The 17,903-nt window shown below is 31.6% G+C and overlaps 1 protein-coding gene across 7 annotated transcripts in view; it reads left to right on the top strand.

The window, feature by feature from the left end:
- LOC143222663 (NFATC2-interacting protein-like) overlaps window positions 1-17,280 on the top strand; it is a 39,825-nt gene extending 22,545 nt beyond the window's left edge. For all 7 annotated transcript variants that reach the window (XM_076449492.1, XM_076449510.1, XM_076449501.1 and 4 more), the window contains 4 exons: window positions 1,904-2,072; window positions 4,849-4,993; window positions 6,257-6,384; window positions 8,704-17,280. In XM_076449492.1, coding sequence (XP_076305607.1) covers window positions 1,904-2,072; window positions 4,849-4,993; window positions 6,257-6,384; window positions 8,704-8,868 — 607 coding nt within the window. In that variant the 3' untranslated portion in view covers window positions 8,869-17,280. The remainder of the gene's footprint in view (window positions 1-1,903; window positions 2,073-4,848; window positions 4,994-6,256; window positions 6,385-8,703) is intronic.
- Window positions 17,281-17,903: the final 623 nt, after the last annotated feature.

The following is a 17,903-nucleotide window of genomic DNA, read 5'->3' as shown; positions in this document are numbered from 1 at the left end:
AATCTGCCATTGATCATTTTGGCCTTCATATCCAGGCACAGTTGAATGAATTAGGTCTGTCCTTGGATAACATTGCTGTATCCACTGGTCAGCCCATCCCACCATAGCTTCTTAAAAGTCCCCAAATGTGACCTATCTTTAAGTCATCTGAGAAAAGCAGATATTCCCGAGTGGAAATACTGTGTGTTATTTGCTGAACATCTTTCGAACCATCCTTCCATTCCTATGTATACAGATAGTTTGAAATCAGGTGACTGTGTGGGCTTTGCCATAGTTTGTTGTAGTTAGTGGTTGCACAGAGAATCCCCTCTACAGCTTCTATGTTCGCTGCTGAACTGTACGCCATTTTTCTTGCCCTGAATCACATAGAAGCTAAGCAGTACTTAAACTGCACTGTTTATACTGACTCGCTTAGTTCTCTACTGGCCCTGGAATCGCTTTACGTTAATTCATACCCTGTTCTCGCCGATATTCAAAACTGACTTGCCCATTTCTCTTTAACATCTACTTCTATTCAGTGTTTCTGGATACCAAGCCATGTTGGTATTCGTAAATCTATCTGCTCTGGCACTATCACTGCTGTGTCTGTACCATATGTGGACTATGGTCCTGTATTCAAGGCTTGGCTCCGTGCCAACTGGCAGTCGACTTAGAGTGAGCAACTCGAAAACAAGCTTTTCCAAATAAAACCCTATATTGGACTTTGGCCATCTTGCTTCCATGAGGATCGGAAAGAGGAAGTTGTTCTAACTAGACTACGCATTGGTCACAGTTTCTTAACTCATCATTTACTTTTATCTGGAACTGATTCACCAATGTGTAGTCTGTGTAAGACTCAGTTCACAATAAGCCACATTTTACTTTCTTGCCCTCATTACGACTCTCAATGTTGGCACCATTTTAAACATGTTCTGTCCCAAGGTTTATCCATAACATTAGACAGTGTTATTGGTGATGGTGACACTGTCCACCTTGCAAATGTTTTTTAGTTTTTTGAAGGCCATTAATCTTTTTAATGCCATTTAAGTTTTTTAATTTATACATTAGACCTTTTTTAATGTGAATCCCTTTTAAGAATGACAGTCCATCTAGTTTGATTTGAAATTAGAAACTGGCCATAACATCATATAACTCGAAACCAGGACTGGAAAGGCCAACTTCAGGTGACTGATAGTGTTTTTGTATTTACCTGTTAGTCTTCCTGGCAAGTTATGATAATTACAATTATGCTACAGAAAGTCCTTTACAACTTGTATTACTGTAGTTTTTGTCTTAATGTTGTAGACTAGATGTAAACATTGGTTTTATGTTATTTATGTTGTTTTTTTTAAACTTTGTTTTACCCTAATTTCCTTTAATGAATTTTACTAAATTTACTTTAACTTTTTACTGGATGATTGACACAGATAGCCTAGCTGCTTTGTGCCATAAAACACCAGATTAACAAGCCAACCAACTAACTTGTAATCAAATCTAAAAGTTTTAATGTTAATCATTTAGGCCACATCAGATCATTCAGAAAATACTTCATCTGATAATTTTTTACTTTCTGTGTGCATTGCATGTGAAATTATTCCAGATTTTCTGGCAAAATCACCAAATCATTTTTTCATCTTCCTATCTGTTATGTTTTGTACAAAGAGATATTTACTCATTCTTCTCTTATAGTATTTGTTGCTTGTTTATACCTTTTTCATACAGAAACTAAGTTTTATTAGTAAAAGGCTGAGAGACTTAAATAATTTTGAGAAAATTTCCAGATGACTGTCACATGATTATATATTCTTAAGTCATGTTGTTGTTTTTTTTCATATAGAAGTATAGTGTTCCAATCAACACTATTTTTTCTTGGTCTTAACATTAGTGGAAATTTTATGGGATATTAATTTTTTCTGAAAATTAGGGAACTGCAAGAGGCAGAACTTTTGTACAAAGCAACTTGTCTGATCTACAATAATGATGACCTTAGCAATTCGTTTCAAGAAAACATTGATAAAATTGACAGTAATAATCGAGAAATTCAAGTTAAGATAAGGTGTCATGGCTCTATTCATAGAATTTCAATGAAAAGAGTAAGTTTTCCACTAGTTATTGCTCTTTAGTACAATGTTTGAATTGTTTATAAAATAAAAATGAATTATTGTTTATTTACAATAGTTACAAGAACCAGATATTTTAATGTCATTATAAATAGAACTTTAATTCCAAGTATATTTTATTGGGCAGGCATAGAATACGAATGTGAGAAGAAAGATACATTAGTATTAAATGATTTGTTAGTATTTCTCTAGGTATTAATTTGGAAACACATTAGTTTTAACTCACAAATAGAATGTATCTGAGGTCAGTTATGTACAAATATATACTGAACCTATTCTCATGTGAAGATTCATGAATTGTCAGGGAGGTTAATCTTATCTAATTGTAAATCTTTATGTTATTTCTTTCATTGGATTGCAATATATTTTTTGTAATTTTATTTCTACTGTGAAAAGGGTAGTTGTTAATTTGTGAATTAAGGCACTGAAACATTTGAATTGAAATCTTTCTTTTGATGATTATTTAATGACACAAAGCTGGTGTTTGGAAACGGTGAACGTGTTTTAATATATAAATACAATAAATTCACCTTATTTTCTTTTGACACAATACATGAAACTTTGTACATGCATGAAAGTATCCCAACCACAGCTTACATTAGATTGAATTTTATCTTGTACAATATACATACAATTTATTTAATTTCTGTAGTATTGGTGTATAGAAGATATGTTAATACTAGAAATAAACTACTTTATAACACCAAAATATTACTTGATTAGATGCTCAACTTTTTTCTTTACAGCTTCATAAGGAGTGTTCACTATAACAAAACCTAAACTGTTAGTACAGTGCTTTGTTATAAAGTTGTTTATTTCTAGTATTAATACATTACATTTAGTATTTTATTAAAAATTATCTTTCATCAACTTGAACACACTTGAAACAAATACACATAGAAACTATGTTTTAATAATAAAGTTAGATTCAGTAATTTTCATTTAATATTTTTTTACATATAAGCTGTAAATTAAACTAGGTGGTATTTGTACTCTCCAAAGTCAACAGGATACAGTGACTAAAATAATATAAAAGTTGGTGTATACACATATTGATTTTAAGTTATAACACCATCATATTGCTATTTTTAGAAAATCTTTCTTGTACATATCGAATTATAATTTTACTACAGAAGCAGAATCCAACATTTAATTCAAACACGGGGAATGGTAACTGGGATTTTTACATGACCCTTGTATAAGAAGTAAAGTAAAACAGTCTTTATTCTGTTTATCATAATGTAATAAAATTACTGTATCTGTTAGTGGTTACTCTGTTCTCAGTACATACAACAAATTTATCTATATCCATTTTTGTGCATGTGTGTGCACACATAATATTTTATTCAGGGAAACACCTTGACTCATTGTTAATACAAATACTTCCTTAAAGTGAGGTTGGGCTTGGCCTAGTGGTTAGTATGCTCAGATTGTGAAACTGTTGATTTCTACTTTATAGATAGATAAGAATAGCTTAAAATGGTGGTGTGTGTGTGTTATTGGTTTACTGCCTTTCCTATGCTTTGCAATTAGGGATGGCTTTGCATAAGTAACTGTTTGTATAGACTTGCATAAAGCTTCTGAAACAAAAAAACTAAACAAACAATACTAAGGTAAAGGTTTGAGTGCAATGTATTTTACTCAGTTAAAGTATAAAATTTAAAACCATGATATTCAACCAGGCACATGTATCTGAAAATTCATGGATGAGTTTAATAAACATTATATCACTCATGATACTAAGAAATCACATTGGGATTAAAAATTAAATAAATTACAAAATATGAAACTCAGATTTAAATGCTATTTAAAGGCAGATCTTCCTTTTTCTGAGATAAATGCACCCTAAAGAAAGGTCTGCCTTCTAGAAGTGTTTTTGTTTTGTTTCTTTGGTCTCAAAACATCCTAAAGGAGGAGTTTGTATAATTCTTCAAAGAACATTAAATCTGTGATGAAGCACTCAACTAGTGTTTTTGTTCTGTAAGTTAGGTATGTCATTTTTTTGTCTTAATATTACCTGTATGAATGATATTGTTAAAATGTATATTTTTATTATAGTAAATTTTTTACAATTAATATGCACTGTTAGCTCAGTATATAGGTTTATAACTAACCCAAGTCTTCTAAACTGCCAATGAAATATTATTGTGATTATGGTCAACAATATTGATGTACACTGAGAGTCCTCAACCAATAAGACAAGGGATTCTGATTTTTAGAAGTGAGAACAGTATAACTATTAGCTACACTCATTACTAGCTGGAATTTTAGTTATGATCTACATAGGTAGCTTGCTTTGATTATTTGATAGATAAATGATTATATCAGGGTATGGTTTAATGTGTTTTTTTTAAAGTGATTGTTTATCAACATTGAGTTCATGAACATACTTAGTTGGTTTTTTCATTACTGTGTACAGCATTTTATAGACTGAAATATATAAAAATATCAAGTAGACATACTTTAAAAGAGGTATTTAACTTTTCAAAATAGTTAATAAATGTTAGTCAGAGTTTTACTAAACATAAAAATATGATGTATTAATGTTTGAGGACTAAAAAGGGTTCATTTTTAAGACACTAGAAAAAAAAATTATTCATTAAACAACTGTTCAGTTCAACGTAAATTGTTATTTTTTTAATTCTAGACTTGCATTAATAATATTTTCTCATTCATTGAAATTCACAATTAAATATTTTCATATGTGTACACATATAGCACAATTAATATGCTTAATGTTTTATTCTAGGGTCAAAAATTTGCCACAGTTATGACTCGGTTGTCAGACATCGTTGGTTCTTGTATTGAAGAAATATTTTTGTATTTTGATGAAAAAATGGTTCAAATGGAGGATACGCCTGATAATTTGGGTGTTACTGTTGCAGACATTTTAGGTAAAATATTCAATAAAAATTCCCTAGCCATAAGATTTAGTTAGTGTTTATAATGCATTTTGTAAATAAAATATTGGTGTAATCTAGAGTAAATATAAGGGGTTCTAGCCAGAACACCTTTTGAACTACTAACATAGAAAAATGTTTTTAAAATATTTTCATATTGTATTTCTAAAACGTTAATAAATTATTAGTTCAAAAACACATACAGTAAAACATATGCAAGTTGTTGTTTTATTACTGCATTAAGCTAGATCACTTTTGCTGTAAGTTACCTTATTCTATCATTTCACTGAAACAGCATGTTCATAGTTTATAACATTTGAAGTCCTGTTGTCTGAAATATGTTTCTAATGAAAACAATCACCTTTCACTTGTTTAAATATGAATACAGAAAAAAAGGATATGTTTATATGTTCAAGTTGTTAGATCTGTTGTCATAGTAGCTATTGTAATGTAAAAAACAAAAAAGGTATAGCTAGACCTGGCTAATGAATTTATAATTTGGTTTAGAAGTACTATTTAAATGTAGTATATCCTGTTATATAAACTGCATTCCTTTTATATAATTTTGAAGCTAAAAGAATGACAAAAATTTAGCTTAAATTTTTATATATAACTTAATGTGGATAATGTTTCACAAATACATTACATGAAATAATAAACACAATGCAGTTTTATAAGGAATAAGATTGTATGTTCATATACATGTTTAAAGTTTTAACACATTAACTGGCTGTTGTATGCAAAATGTTTGTGAGTATTACATCATAAATTCCACATTTGCAAGCAACTGCTGAAGAGAAATTGTACTTTATGTGGAAAACTAGCAGTCAGTCAGTTAAATCCACCCAAACAAAGGTGTTGGTAACACCTTCAGAAAAGCTTGGATTAAACCCTGTGTCACAAAATAATATGTGAACTCATTGTTTTTCTTATTTTCTTTGTGGATGAAGTTATCTACAAGGACATTACATAAGCTTGGTATTTGGGAGATGTAGATTGTAACATATCCTCATAAATGTTAAAATATAATTTAATACTTTTGTTAACTCAATATACCTTGAATTGGTTCCCTGTAAAAAAAGAAATAAAAACAACAACAACAAACTAACTAACTTTTGGGTTATAGCAGTTTTTTCAGTATTGTAATTTAATTACCTAATACCAAAGAAAAACAATTTGTTTTTGATATAGCATTTCTACTTTTAGTTACGAGACTTATTAGTCAGTGATTTTTTTTTCTGTGGGTACCTTTTTCAGATTGTTTTATTATCAAAACTAAAAAAATGGAAGCTGAGAGCATTGGAGAATGTTCTCAAGCTAACAAAATGACCATCAAAATTCAGTCACAGAATACAAGACAGAAGCTTAATTTCACAGTAAACAAAGTAAGTTTTGTAATCTAGTGTTTTTGTTTGAAAATACTAACTGAATATTTGTTAATACAAATAAAGATTTGTAACTTGATTTTAACAGATACAATTACTTATTTTTTAGCACACCATGATATGATAAATATGAAACTTCAGAATGTTCTTCAAAAGCAGTTGTTTCATTTGCAGATTATGAATTCAAAGCGTGAGTTATAAACCACCAAGCATGTGTTATTGAAACTATTGTTTCATTCAAAAATTTAAGAAATAAACTAGTAATGTAAACAAAAAGGAGCTTATTAGTTCATCAGGGATATCTGTTCTCACTCCCAGTTATAACTCCCCTTTACTGCTTAAGTATTTGTTCAATCTTTTCTTGAAATCAGTTAAATTTTCTGCCATCAACACCCTTGAAGGCAGCTTATTTCAAAAACCAAGTACCCTGTTTGAAAAGTAAATACTGTCTAAACTGCAGATGACTCCTACACTGCCAAATTTTTTGGTAATCAAATTGTACTTGACATCTGCACATATATTGAATACTTTGATCTCTCTCTCTCTCTCTCTCTCTCTCTCTCTGTGTGTATGTATTAGAGAGAGAGAGAGAGAGAGAGAGAGAGAGAGAGAGACAGTCATGCATTTCAAAAGAGCAATCTGAAAAGATTGGAATTTCATCAAAATTCTCTCTATTTGTGGGATCCTAAAATATACTTTGAAGGAAAAGAATTATTTCAACATATACATCCTTGTGCAAATTAATTGAAACAAATGGTCATTTTACAATATTTTCAGCATGGTGGCTGGTGTAGGCTCGCTGGACCTGCTGATTTCCTTTAACAGTTATTTTTTCACACAGATGGTGTCATTAACTGTGTTTTGCAGTACTGTAGATCTATTTTTGGATATATGACAAAATTTTGAGTAATATTACATCATTCGAAATTGCGTTAGAAGGGCAAGGAGACCAGTCAAAAACGTTCTTACCAACTCAATGAAGAAAAAACGGTATCAATTGGGTCTGAAATACAAGAACTGGATGCAAGAACAATGGAGGAAGGTGCTATTCAGCGATGAGACTCATTTCTTCGTACAGGGTCAAAGAAGTCTGCATGTTTGTAGATTTCCAGGTGAGAAACTTCGAGAATCTCACATCAATCAGTTCGTAAAACATCCCTTGAAGAAGATGTTTTGGAACTATTTCAGCTACTATGGTGTCAGAGGCTTACATATCGTAGAAGGTATGATGTGAGGACCACAGTACATCGAAGTTTTGCAGAGGAGAATTGTTCCAGAATTGAAAAAGATATTTCCAGATGGATCTGTCATTTTTCAGCAAGATCTGGCTCCGTGCCACACGTCGAAACTAAGGAAGAATTTTATGACTACAATGCGAATAAAGGTGCTGGACTGGCCTAGAAACTCTCGGAACTTAAATCCTATTGAAAATCTTTGGGCGATTTGTAAAGAAAGACTTCGGGGAAAAGACTGTACTACGATAGATAAGCTAATAGAGACCATAATTGAGGTATGGTACCTCGATCCAAAAATTAGTAAAGATTGCAGTGAACTCATGGACTTGATGCCAAAGCGGATTAATGATCTTCTGAAAAATAAAGGTGGTCATATCATGTATTAATTTGTGAGTAATTTTTGGATTCTCAGAAATAAAACGCAAAAAATTGTAATTTTCCGTCTTGTTTCAATTAATTTGCACAATGGTGTATGTGAAGTGTTCCAAAATATATATATTTTTAAAATTCAAGGATGTTACAAGTTGTACAAATTAATATTGGAATTTGTCATTTCTTTCACAAAAGTTCAAGTATCTTATTGGGGTAACTTGAGACTAATTTTAAGTTATTGAATGTTCATCATCAGGTGATTGCAGGTCAAAGTAATAGATTCAAGTCTTAGTACAATAAGGAACTAATAATTTGTGAAAAGCATGAAGATTATTTAAAATAATTTTCTACTTTTCATTATTTTTTCATTCCTGTAGCATATATTTCTGTATTTTTATTAATAAGATGTAATTTAGCATCGTACAAAAAAAACTGTTGGATTACACACAAGCATGAAGATTCTTTAAGATCATTCTCTACTTCTTTTTTTTTTCATTCCTGTAGCATATATTTCTGTATTTTTATTAAGAAGATCTAATTTAGAATCGTACAAAAACAACTGTTGGATTACACACTGTACAAGAAATAAAAATTTTATAATACCACTGTATCTACAGTTGATTGAAAATGCTGTATTTGAACTTATGTTTTGTAAATAAAATTTTTTAAGTTGAAATGCTAAATCTAGAATTTGTATAACATTCTATTTCAGTTTTCTCCACTCTCATCCCTTATGGAAGACTATGCAAAACAGACGAACAACCTTTTGGAGAAATTAACTTTTAAATTTGATGGTGAAATTATATCACCTACTGACACACCAGTTGAATTGGACATGGATGATGATGACTGTCTGGATGTGAAAATTAAAGAATGATATGATATTAGCATAGTATGTAGAAGATAATAGTTTGGATAATATTAATATTATTTAAAAATATATTTTTATCTAAACCTTCAGTGTAAATACAGTACAAAAGTAGTCTTACATTGACCTACGTGCGTTTTTAAAAGGATTCATGGCTTGTTACTATGTTAAAAAAAAAATCTTTGTAAACATAACCCAACATTCACATAAAAATGTGTGGATTTGCCCTGCAAACACTACATGCAATATTGATATTATTGGGTTTCTTAATGTAATTATTTCACTTGAAGGGATTTTGTACTATGGTATTGTTCTAAGAAGATTTACAGAAAGTCTGTAAATCCAACAATGTTTATATGCAGTGTTGTTAATATTTAATATTACTGCAAAGTGATTATACAATGCAATACCTTTACATTTAGCATTTGATTTTCTAAAATAGTACAGTATGTATAGTTAATATTTTAAGTGTATTATTTTTGGTAATTATTAGATATTTTGTATCTTAATGGTGATTTGAAATGTTGCCATCCTCATTAAATATTTAGTCACTATCTCACAGTTTAAGTGTTACATCTAGAGAAAAATATTTAAGTAATATCTCTTCAATATACTTCATTATAGTACTTTTGGAATGAAGAATTATTAAATGGTTTATTTCTGTTTTTTAAATATATTTTCAGAATTTTTATTATGCTGTGCTGCTGTTTAAAATCAGACTCACCTGAAATAAACGTTTATCAAAAAGTGATTGTATGTAAATTTGCTATTGTTAGTATGAAGGATATTTTAAAATGACACACATATGGAAGAAGTAAATCACCATATAATACATTAAAATTATGTGCATGAAACTAATAAATGAAGACTGCAGATCCTCAGTTGAAACTTTTTACATTTTTATTTTTCCTATATTTGGGATAAAGGTATTTCAGTAAATTAAGATATTGTTAATAAACTTAGATCTTCCATCTACAAAGTAGCTAATAGTAGCACTCTTATTCAAAAGTGCAGGTAATGTAATTAAATGGTAAAGGATTGTAAGAGATACTAATTTATTGCCAAAATGTGAACAGTTGGTTTAACAGAGTTGTATGTTGGAGTGTGAATTTGGAAGGGGCCTATAGTCAACTGGCATTGGTTTAATAGATGTAAACAATAATTGTCAGCTAAATTTTAAACTTTGTAAATTTCAATGTTTGTATATTGTATTGAAAAGTTATGTGAAATTACAAAACCATATAGTTTCTGTTTGGTTATCAACAGCATTAACTTATCCTCAGAAAGGGAGCTAAGGTCAAGACTAGTGGTGTGGAGTATGTCATAATTTTTTAAAGTATGGGCTTAAAAATACTGTAATAAAAGTTTTTTTGTTTTGGACTAAACAAATTTTCAGTAACTTTGAACTTAAGTGTTTAAAAAGATGTCAGTTTTTAGGGTTTAAACACATTTATGTTATTTTAGACATCCTAATTGTTTATGTCCCTGAAACTTAAGCTTGATTCCAAAAAGAGAATGGAGGAAAAGTTTTGGAAGAAAAAAGCTTTACACTAACATAAATGACAATAGTTTTAGGTCATATTATTCTACTTAGGCTGTTAATTTATGGGTTACCTGCACAAAGTTTGAAACTTATGTAAGGATAAATATTTGATTATACTTTGTATCATTGAATTTTCAGTATTTGTCCCTCACTGTTTTATTTCATGTTAAGAAACATACCATATACTAATGCAGTGTATTTTACTTACAAAAATTGTCAAGTTTAACAGTTCAAAATGATGATGTTTGATTATACAAGGAATGTTAATTTTCACAGACGTCCCATCCATCTTTATTCAAAAGAACTACTCTTGATACAAAAGATAATTTTCAATAACTGAAGCCTTGTTTCACTTACTAGGTGGCTATCTCTTAAAACTCTTCACTAGGGAACTTCTGCATTTTAGCTTGTATATTTTTAATTCAGTGTTATGAAATTCCTGTGTAGTAGCATAATCAATGTAACTGCATTTTTGAATTATTAGTGAAGGCATGTTTTATTGTGATAAATAACTTTCTTTTCTATATGTTATAGAAATTCTGAATCTAGGTTTTTTACAGGAAGATCAGACACTATCATAATTAATGACAGGTGCTCTATATTAGACAAAAATAAATGTCATTGACTTTTCTATTCTGATATAGCTTGCCTCTATTTAGGTTTGTCTGTGATAGAAAGTTAAAAACAAGAAGATATGGGCTTGGTTTGAGGAAAAAACTCCACTGCTACACAATTACTATATCAGTGTAAAAACATTGCCCAGCCAGAATGTGTTTATTGTATAACTTGCAACAAGATGATTTGGTATGTAGATGATCAGAAAAAAGTTGTTCAAAAGTGCCAAATTTGATCAAAAACATCTCTTACAAATTAAGTTTCATCAGGGCTCAAAATTAATGACTGCCTGACGTCCTGGGGCATATGATATTTTATGTATAAATAATTGTTTTATTGGTCATTTTTAATGAACTTTTGTCGATAATGGGCAATAAAAGTGTATAATGAAACAGTCAGGCAAACAAGTTGCAATTTATTTCATTAAACATCCTCCCCCTGTTGCACAAGTGACATGTTGTAATATATAGATTACAAGGTCCATGTGCAAACTAAAATGAACAGCTTTGTTAGGTACTTTCCGAGTGCAGATGACATCACGTTTGGGTTATGGGGTTTCAGGGCCAGCAATTTTTGTGAACATACACCCTCCCTCTTATATTAGGATGTCTCCATATAATTTATATAGCCCAATAAGTTTGTGCATCCAATAAATGGAACAGCTGTTCTTGTTGCCTGTAGTTAACATGTAGGTTTTGTTGGAATATTTTAAAAAGCGAAGGAAATCTGATGATGAGAGTTTAGAATTGAATACAGAAAGTGATATTAGTAAAGACAATAGTTGTACAAAGCAAAAGGAATTCCATAATGAAGATGACCGGACTAAGAAGGATAAACAAGTTGAGGTACAAGCTGGCACCACTTTGAGTGTCAGTGGTCATAGTGGGGCCATTCCTGCCACCTCAGCAGCAATATCAAGCAGTCAGGGGGGTAACCCAATGTCTTTGGCAGAACGCAATAAAAAGTATTACTTGGAGAAGTGATTTCGGAGTTACCTGCTAAAATGTGAAAAAGAATTTCCTCGGTTAGAGTTTGATCAAGAAACTAATGAAATGTTTTGTAAGGCATGCAAAAGTCACAAAAACATGTGCTAGGGAAATAGTGTCTTTGTATAAGGTACGAGTAATTTTCATCTACAATTGATCAAAGCCCATGATAGAAGTGGAAGGTATACTGTGTGTTCAAGCTGCCAATGCTGAAGTTAACCCACAGGTTCAGCCAATAGATTTATGTATGAGAAATTTACATGCTCATCAGCTTGAGAAATTGGAAAAACTTTTCACTACTGTCTATTACTTAGCAGTAACATAACAGCTGTTTTCTCATTTTGGGCCTTTATGCGAGTTACAGAAAATAGAATGCAGCTGGGAGACACGTACATAAATGACAAATCAGCAAAGAACTTTCACATGTATTAATGACATCATGATGCAAGATCTGTGTGCAGACCTTAACAATGCTGCAGTGTTTTCCTTCATGTCAGATGGATCTACAGGCACTGAAGTGCTTCAAGAGGGAATTGTATTTGTTAAAGTTGTTAAGGCAGGAAATGTTACAAAATTTTTGGACTTGCAGGCCTCACCCAGTGGTACCACCACAGGATTAAAAACAGCAATTAAAAAAGCATTTGAGATAGTTGGTATGGAGAACTGGAAAAGAAAGGCAACTAGTACAGGGACTGATGGTGCTTCCATCAATACTGGAGCAGAAAATGAACTAATCACACTTCTTTCTAGAGATGGAATGCTGTGCTTCATTGGGGTGTGGTGTGTGGCCCACCTATTTGAAAGAGGACTGTTGGATGCTGAGAAGGAAGAAAAGTTTTTATCGGACGTAAAAATCGAACATTGCAAATTAAAAAGTGTCATTGATGCTCTAGAAGAAAAAACATTAAAACCTGTGAATATCCTGTGGACAAGATGGGCTCCTCATCTCTGTGGAGCACTTGAAGTTCTGCTGAAAAGAAATTTCAAATTGATATATATGCATTTAGACCATACAGCTGAGTCAAAAGATGCTAGTGCTACAATGGTTGGGAGAGCTAGAAAAAACCCAACAGGACGTGAAAAAAGTACAAGACTTTGCTGTATGTGCATTTCATGCTTGATATCTTACATGAATTGTCACTATTGAGCTTAAACTCCAATGCGACCAGACTACTCTAACTGGTTCACTTGATGCGCCAAATACCTTTGTGCTTGCTATAGAGGGCTTCAAGCATATGAATGGAGAAAATCTAAGATGCTTTATCCAAGATGTTGGTGAAGGCAATCAGTAGTAAGAAATTGAACTCGCCAGACATGAGCAGGATCTTCAACAGTTTAAAAATGCAAAAGAGGGCATATTGCAGAGAGTCATAGATCATACTCGGAAAACATTTAGAACTTTTTTGGAGAAGCTAATGCAGGCAGCCATGGTGCTCGATCCAAGAGACTGGCCTTTCAATGAACCTCAAGAAGCTCTTGCTGTGTTTGGGGTAGATCAAATTCACACTGTGGCAGCTCATTTTGAACAGCCTCTCCAGGCTCTAGGCTATGATAATGCTTCAGCATTATATGAGTGGCGATGCGAGATAATGTTCAAGGTATGGGCCTTTACCCCTTCTGGAATTGAATTTTTCTTCAATTTTCCAACAGATTCCCAAATTTGTATTTTTGGCACAAATCATTCTCACACTGCCATGAACATCATATTGAGAAAGGGGATTTTCCATTATGAAGAAAATCAAGCACAACTGGAGAGCCAGTCTAGATCCAATCACACTATCCATGCTTATGAGGACAGCAATAGATAGTCCAACATTGGCTGAATTTAACCCCAGGAGAGCAGTGGAGTAGTGGTGGACTCAATTTCCTTGTGCCAGGAGGCCTGATTACCCTGATGTCTGAGTCTAGTCTACCTACTACTCAGTGTACTCATCAGAGTAACTATTTACAGGTGTTACTCAGTACTAGTCTACTTTTAGACTATCTAGTCTAGTCTACCAGGATAATTAACATGCTCAAGTGATGCTTACCTGATGACAAAGATGCTTATAATCATTGTATGTGGAGTAATTTACAAACAACTGAAAGTTTCAATGTTTTTATTGAGTATTGTTGTAGTTTGAAGTGTTCAGGTTTACAGATATTAAAATGTTTATTATGTTATACTTGTGTTTTATTATTGAAGTCAGTTACTGAAATGGTATCTCTGTCTGTTGCAAGTTTTATTTGGAACAGTGACTCCTAAGTGCAAGCAAGCAAATATTTCGCAAAGGTGAAATATTTCAGGGCAAGTGGTCAAAAAAAGTTAGTGTCTAGCCCTGTTAATTTTAAGTTTACTGACTTGTGTGACTGAAATAGTGTGCTGTAAAAAAATGTTATTCCAGTAGTAAGAACACTACTGGGGCTGAAGTCATTATGTGGAAGCCATTTATTTCATGCAGAGTTTTAAATCTTAGAAAGTCAGTGCATCTGATAACCTGAAAAACTTATGATTTCTAAAACTTGTCGAAAATAGCTCATAATGCTTCCGAGAACAATTCCAGAGCTTTAAGGTTTAGATAGTCTGTGACCTTGGTCAGATTTGTTTCAGTCAAAATGGTCTTTCAGTAGTTTTATCCATGAATTGTACTAGTATGTCTAAAAATGTTAGAGCTAAATTCCCTCTAAAACAATTTCTACTACAGAGATTTGAACTTTCAAAATCACACCCTAATTTTTTGAATTTCTATTATCTACAACATTATTTCCAGTACCAAATATAGTTTTTGTACTAAAGTGTAAAGCAATTCAAAACTAGTTCATAAGTTTGAAATAATTGTATGCAGTTGAGTTGGTGAGCAACTGCAAAACTGTCAGAAGACTGAAGTCATAGCAATTAACTTTATGAAATATGTTGTTGATAAAATAAAATGTTCTTAATCACTGTAACTAAATAAAGTTAATATATCACAGGTGTCCAGTTTGGAAAAAAATTTTGCATTTATATATGCATTCGATACTACAGGTAATGAATGGGAATGAACCTCGAATTGGTATTTTGATTGTAAGAATCTGAATGTTCAAAATCAGTGTGAAATCACTATCAAATAACTAATTAACAGGATATGTAGTGAAAGTTTTTCTCTTATCAAATCCTGTCAAGAGTGGATGTTTACTAATTTCTAATGTATATAGAAAAGATACATTTGTCAGTTCTGTTAAAGCACAATGAAACAAATATTAGATGAAATCCTCCCATGCCTTTATATATATATTTTTTAGAACATGAGAAACAAGTTTGGTTATGATATTTTCATCATTTTTGGTAGTTAGTTAAATTATTATATCAACAACGAATACCAACACAAAATCACAACAGGGAAGGAGATTTTTGTAAAAGAAAATTTACATTAAAGATATCAGTAGAAACTCCCAAATTTTATATAGAGGTAAAAGTAACTTATTTCTACGTTTTTAACATGCACCTTTGCCATATAATAACTACATGACAAATTTATCAAGGAGATATGTAATAACTCCACTAGAAATATCAAACATCTTGGTAAACAGAGTTTTATGTAATTTGAAACTGCAAATATTCCTAGAACTCTATATACAACTGTTTATTAGGATATTCTTTATAGAATACTTGATATACAAGTGTTATTATAATCGTGTCATTTCATAAGTTTATTTTAAATCCTGAAAGTTCCTTTGTTTTTTTTCCCATCAATGTGTTTCATTCTCAAATAGACATCAGAACCAATTCCTTGTATTGTTTCAATGGTCAGATTTCCCCCCAAAATATTCTGCATAAGCTTGTGTTGTTGGCAAAGCAAAACCAAACCTGTAATGAAACAAGTTTTATACTTTATTAAATGTAATACTTCAACAAATTGTTTCATATCAGATTGAGCTTGTAACATATCCAAATATACAATGTACATGTGACAATAAGTGCCTAATACCAGTTGTTTAATTGCACATCCATTATCTCAGGCAGCATGCACAGATGTTTTATGTACACAGTACCTCCTGTTTCAGAAATAGTAAATATGTAGAGATATTGCTTGTTTCAGAATTTCCCACTCACATACATCTTTATTATACTTAAGAAATACTTGTGAAACAATTCAAAACAAGCATGCTCATCAGTTTCTTTAGCAGGTTGGTTGAAAATCACATTTCAATATGAAATATGGAGGTAAAAGATTACTGTTTGCCAGAGATTAAACTAGTTCATATGATTTATGGTTGGACTCTGAAATCATAGTGTGAAGCATTCCAACACATTCCTCTTCTCAGCAATAAAGTGATACTGGGTAATGTGGTTCAGAAGATGGTGGGGAATACCTCCACCACAGTCAGAGATCCTTGAGCAAAAAACTTAAAAGAAAACTACGGACAAAAAATTTGAGAACTTGCAACATTACAAATACTTTAACTTACAATGTAACAAGTTTTGTCTTAGGAGTATCAATCCTTTACTAACTTCAAGTAATTTTTGTATGAAACTATATTAACCTAAGCACTTATGATAAAGGGTTCCTACTATTGTTTCAAAAAATATTTTTGAATTATATAATTATTCCAGGATGCAAGAAGAATAACTGGTAATTATTTTTAACTGATATAACTAGAACCCTTATCGGAGGACCTTATTGCTTTTTGCCTATAAGCCTTCACATTAACTAAATATTTGGTGAATGCAAGTGATACCACATTCTGTTTCAAATTCTGTATCTTTCACTTCAGTTTAACTTATAATTATTATTAAAATTTATGCCACAAGGGTTTAAATGTAGATGATTTGGGAAGAGGTCTGGAAGAAATATTTTAAAACCAGATTATAGTTTGAAGTGTCATTATTGAGTATGCTGATAAAAAATAATTAAGTTTAATTTACCTAACTACTTTCTGATTAAGAAGTTAGCAGATAAGATCACGTAGTGTTTGTTTGTAGTAAAGTGCAAAGCTACATAATGAGCTGTCTGTGTTTTAACCATCATGAGTATTGAATCCTGGTTTCTACCACTGTACTACTGGGGAGCATCACAGAGCAAGCTATTCAAAACCTCACGAGTTTTTGTTCTCATTTGAAAACTTATGACTTAACTACATGTTAAGGAAGATGCTTGCAACTTTATAATGTATATTTAAGAGTTCAGAGTAGTTTGGCAAATAGTATGGGAGATGGTTTATTTCATAATAATCCAATTTGGAAGTGGAAACAACAATCAAGAATAAAATTTAACTAACAACTTGTATGTTATAAACAAATATAAAACTATAATAAGATGATACAAATGTTCAGTTTGTTTTTTAATTTTGCACAAAGTTACTCAAGGGCTATCTGTGTTAGCTGTCCCTAATTTAGTAATATAAGACAAAGGGAAGGCAGCTAGTCATCACCACCCACTGCCAACTCTTGGGCTACTCTTTTACCAATGAATAGCGGGATTGACCATCACATTATAATGCCCTTACGGCTGAAAGGGCAAGCATGTTTGGCACAACGGGGATGTGAACCCGCGATCCTCAGATTATGAGTCATGCCTAAGTGCCGGGCCAGATACGAATGAATGTACAAATACATACTTTATAAATATACAGAGGAAACAAAAGATTATTATTACCTTGGAATAAAGTCCACATCATTGTTAGCTACTGTTACTGTAGGAAGACGATTTAGATGTGCCTGGATGACTTTCAGTAGTAGCCCTTTATGTAAGAAATCTTCATTAGCAAATAGTTCATTTAACATGAACATAAAAAGTTGAGTATTATATCCTTGTAGATAAAACACAGGCTTACTTGCTTTTAACTGTCATGTTACATCACAATAAGATTGATTTTAATCATGTGTCATTTTTTAAGGAGATTACATAATATCTCAATTACTAACCTGTTTTCTCTTGCTG

The sequence above is a fragment of the Tachypleus tridentatus genome, chromosome 1 (assembly GCF_004210375.1).
Source record: "Tachypleus tridentatus isolate NWPU-2018 chromosome 1, ASM421037v1, whole genome shotgun sequence".
NCBI classification, from domain to species: Eukaryota; Metazoa; Arthropoda; class Merostomata; order Xiphosura; family Limulidae; genus Tachypleus; species Tachypleus tridentatus.
The sequence above is the reverse complement of the archived record's forward strand: the minus strand, read 5'-3'. Positions and strand labels throughout refer to the sequence as shown.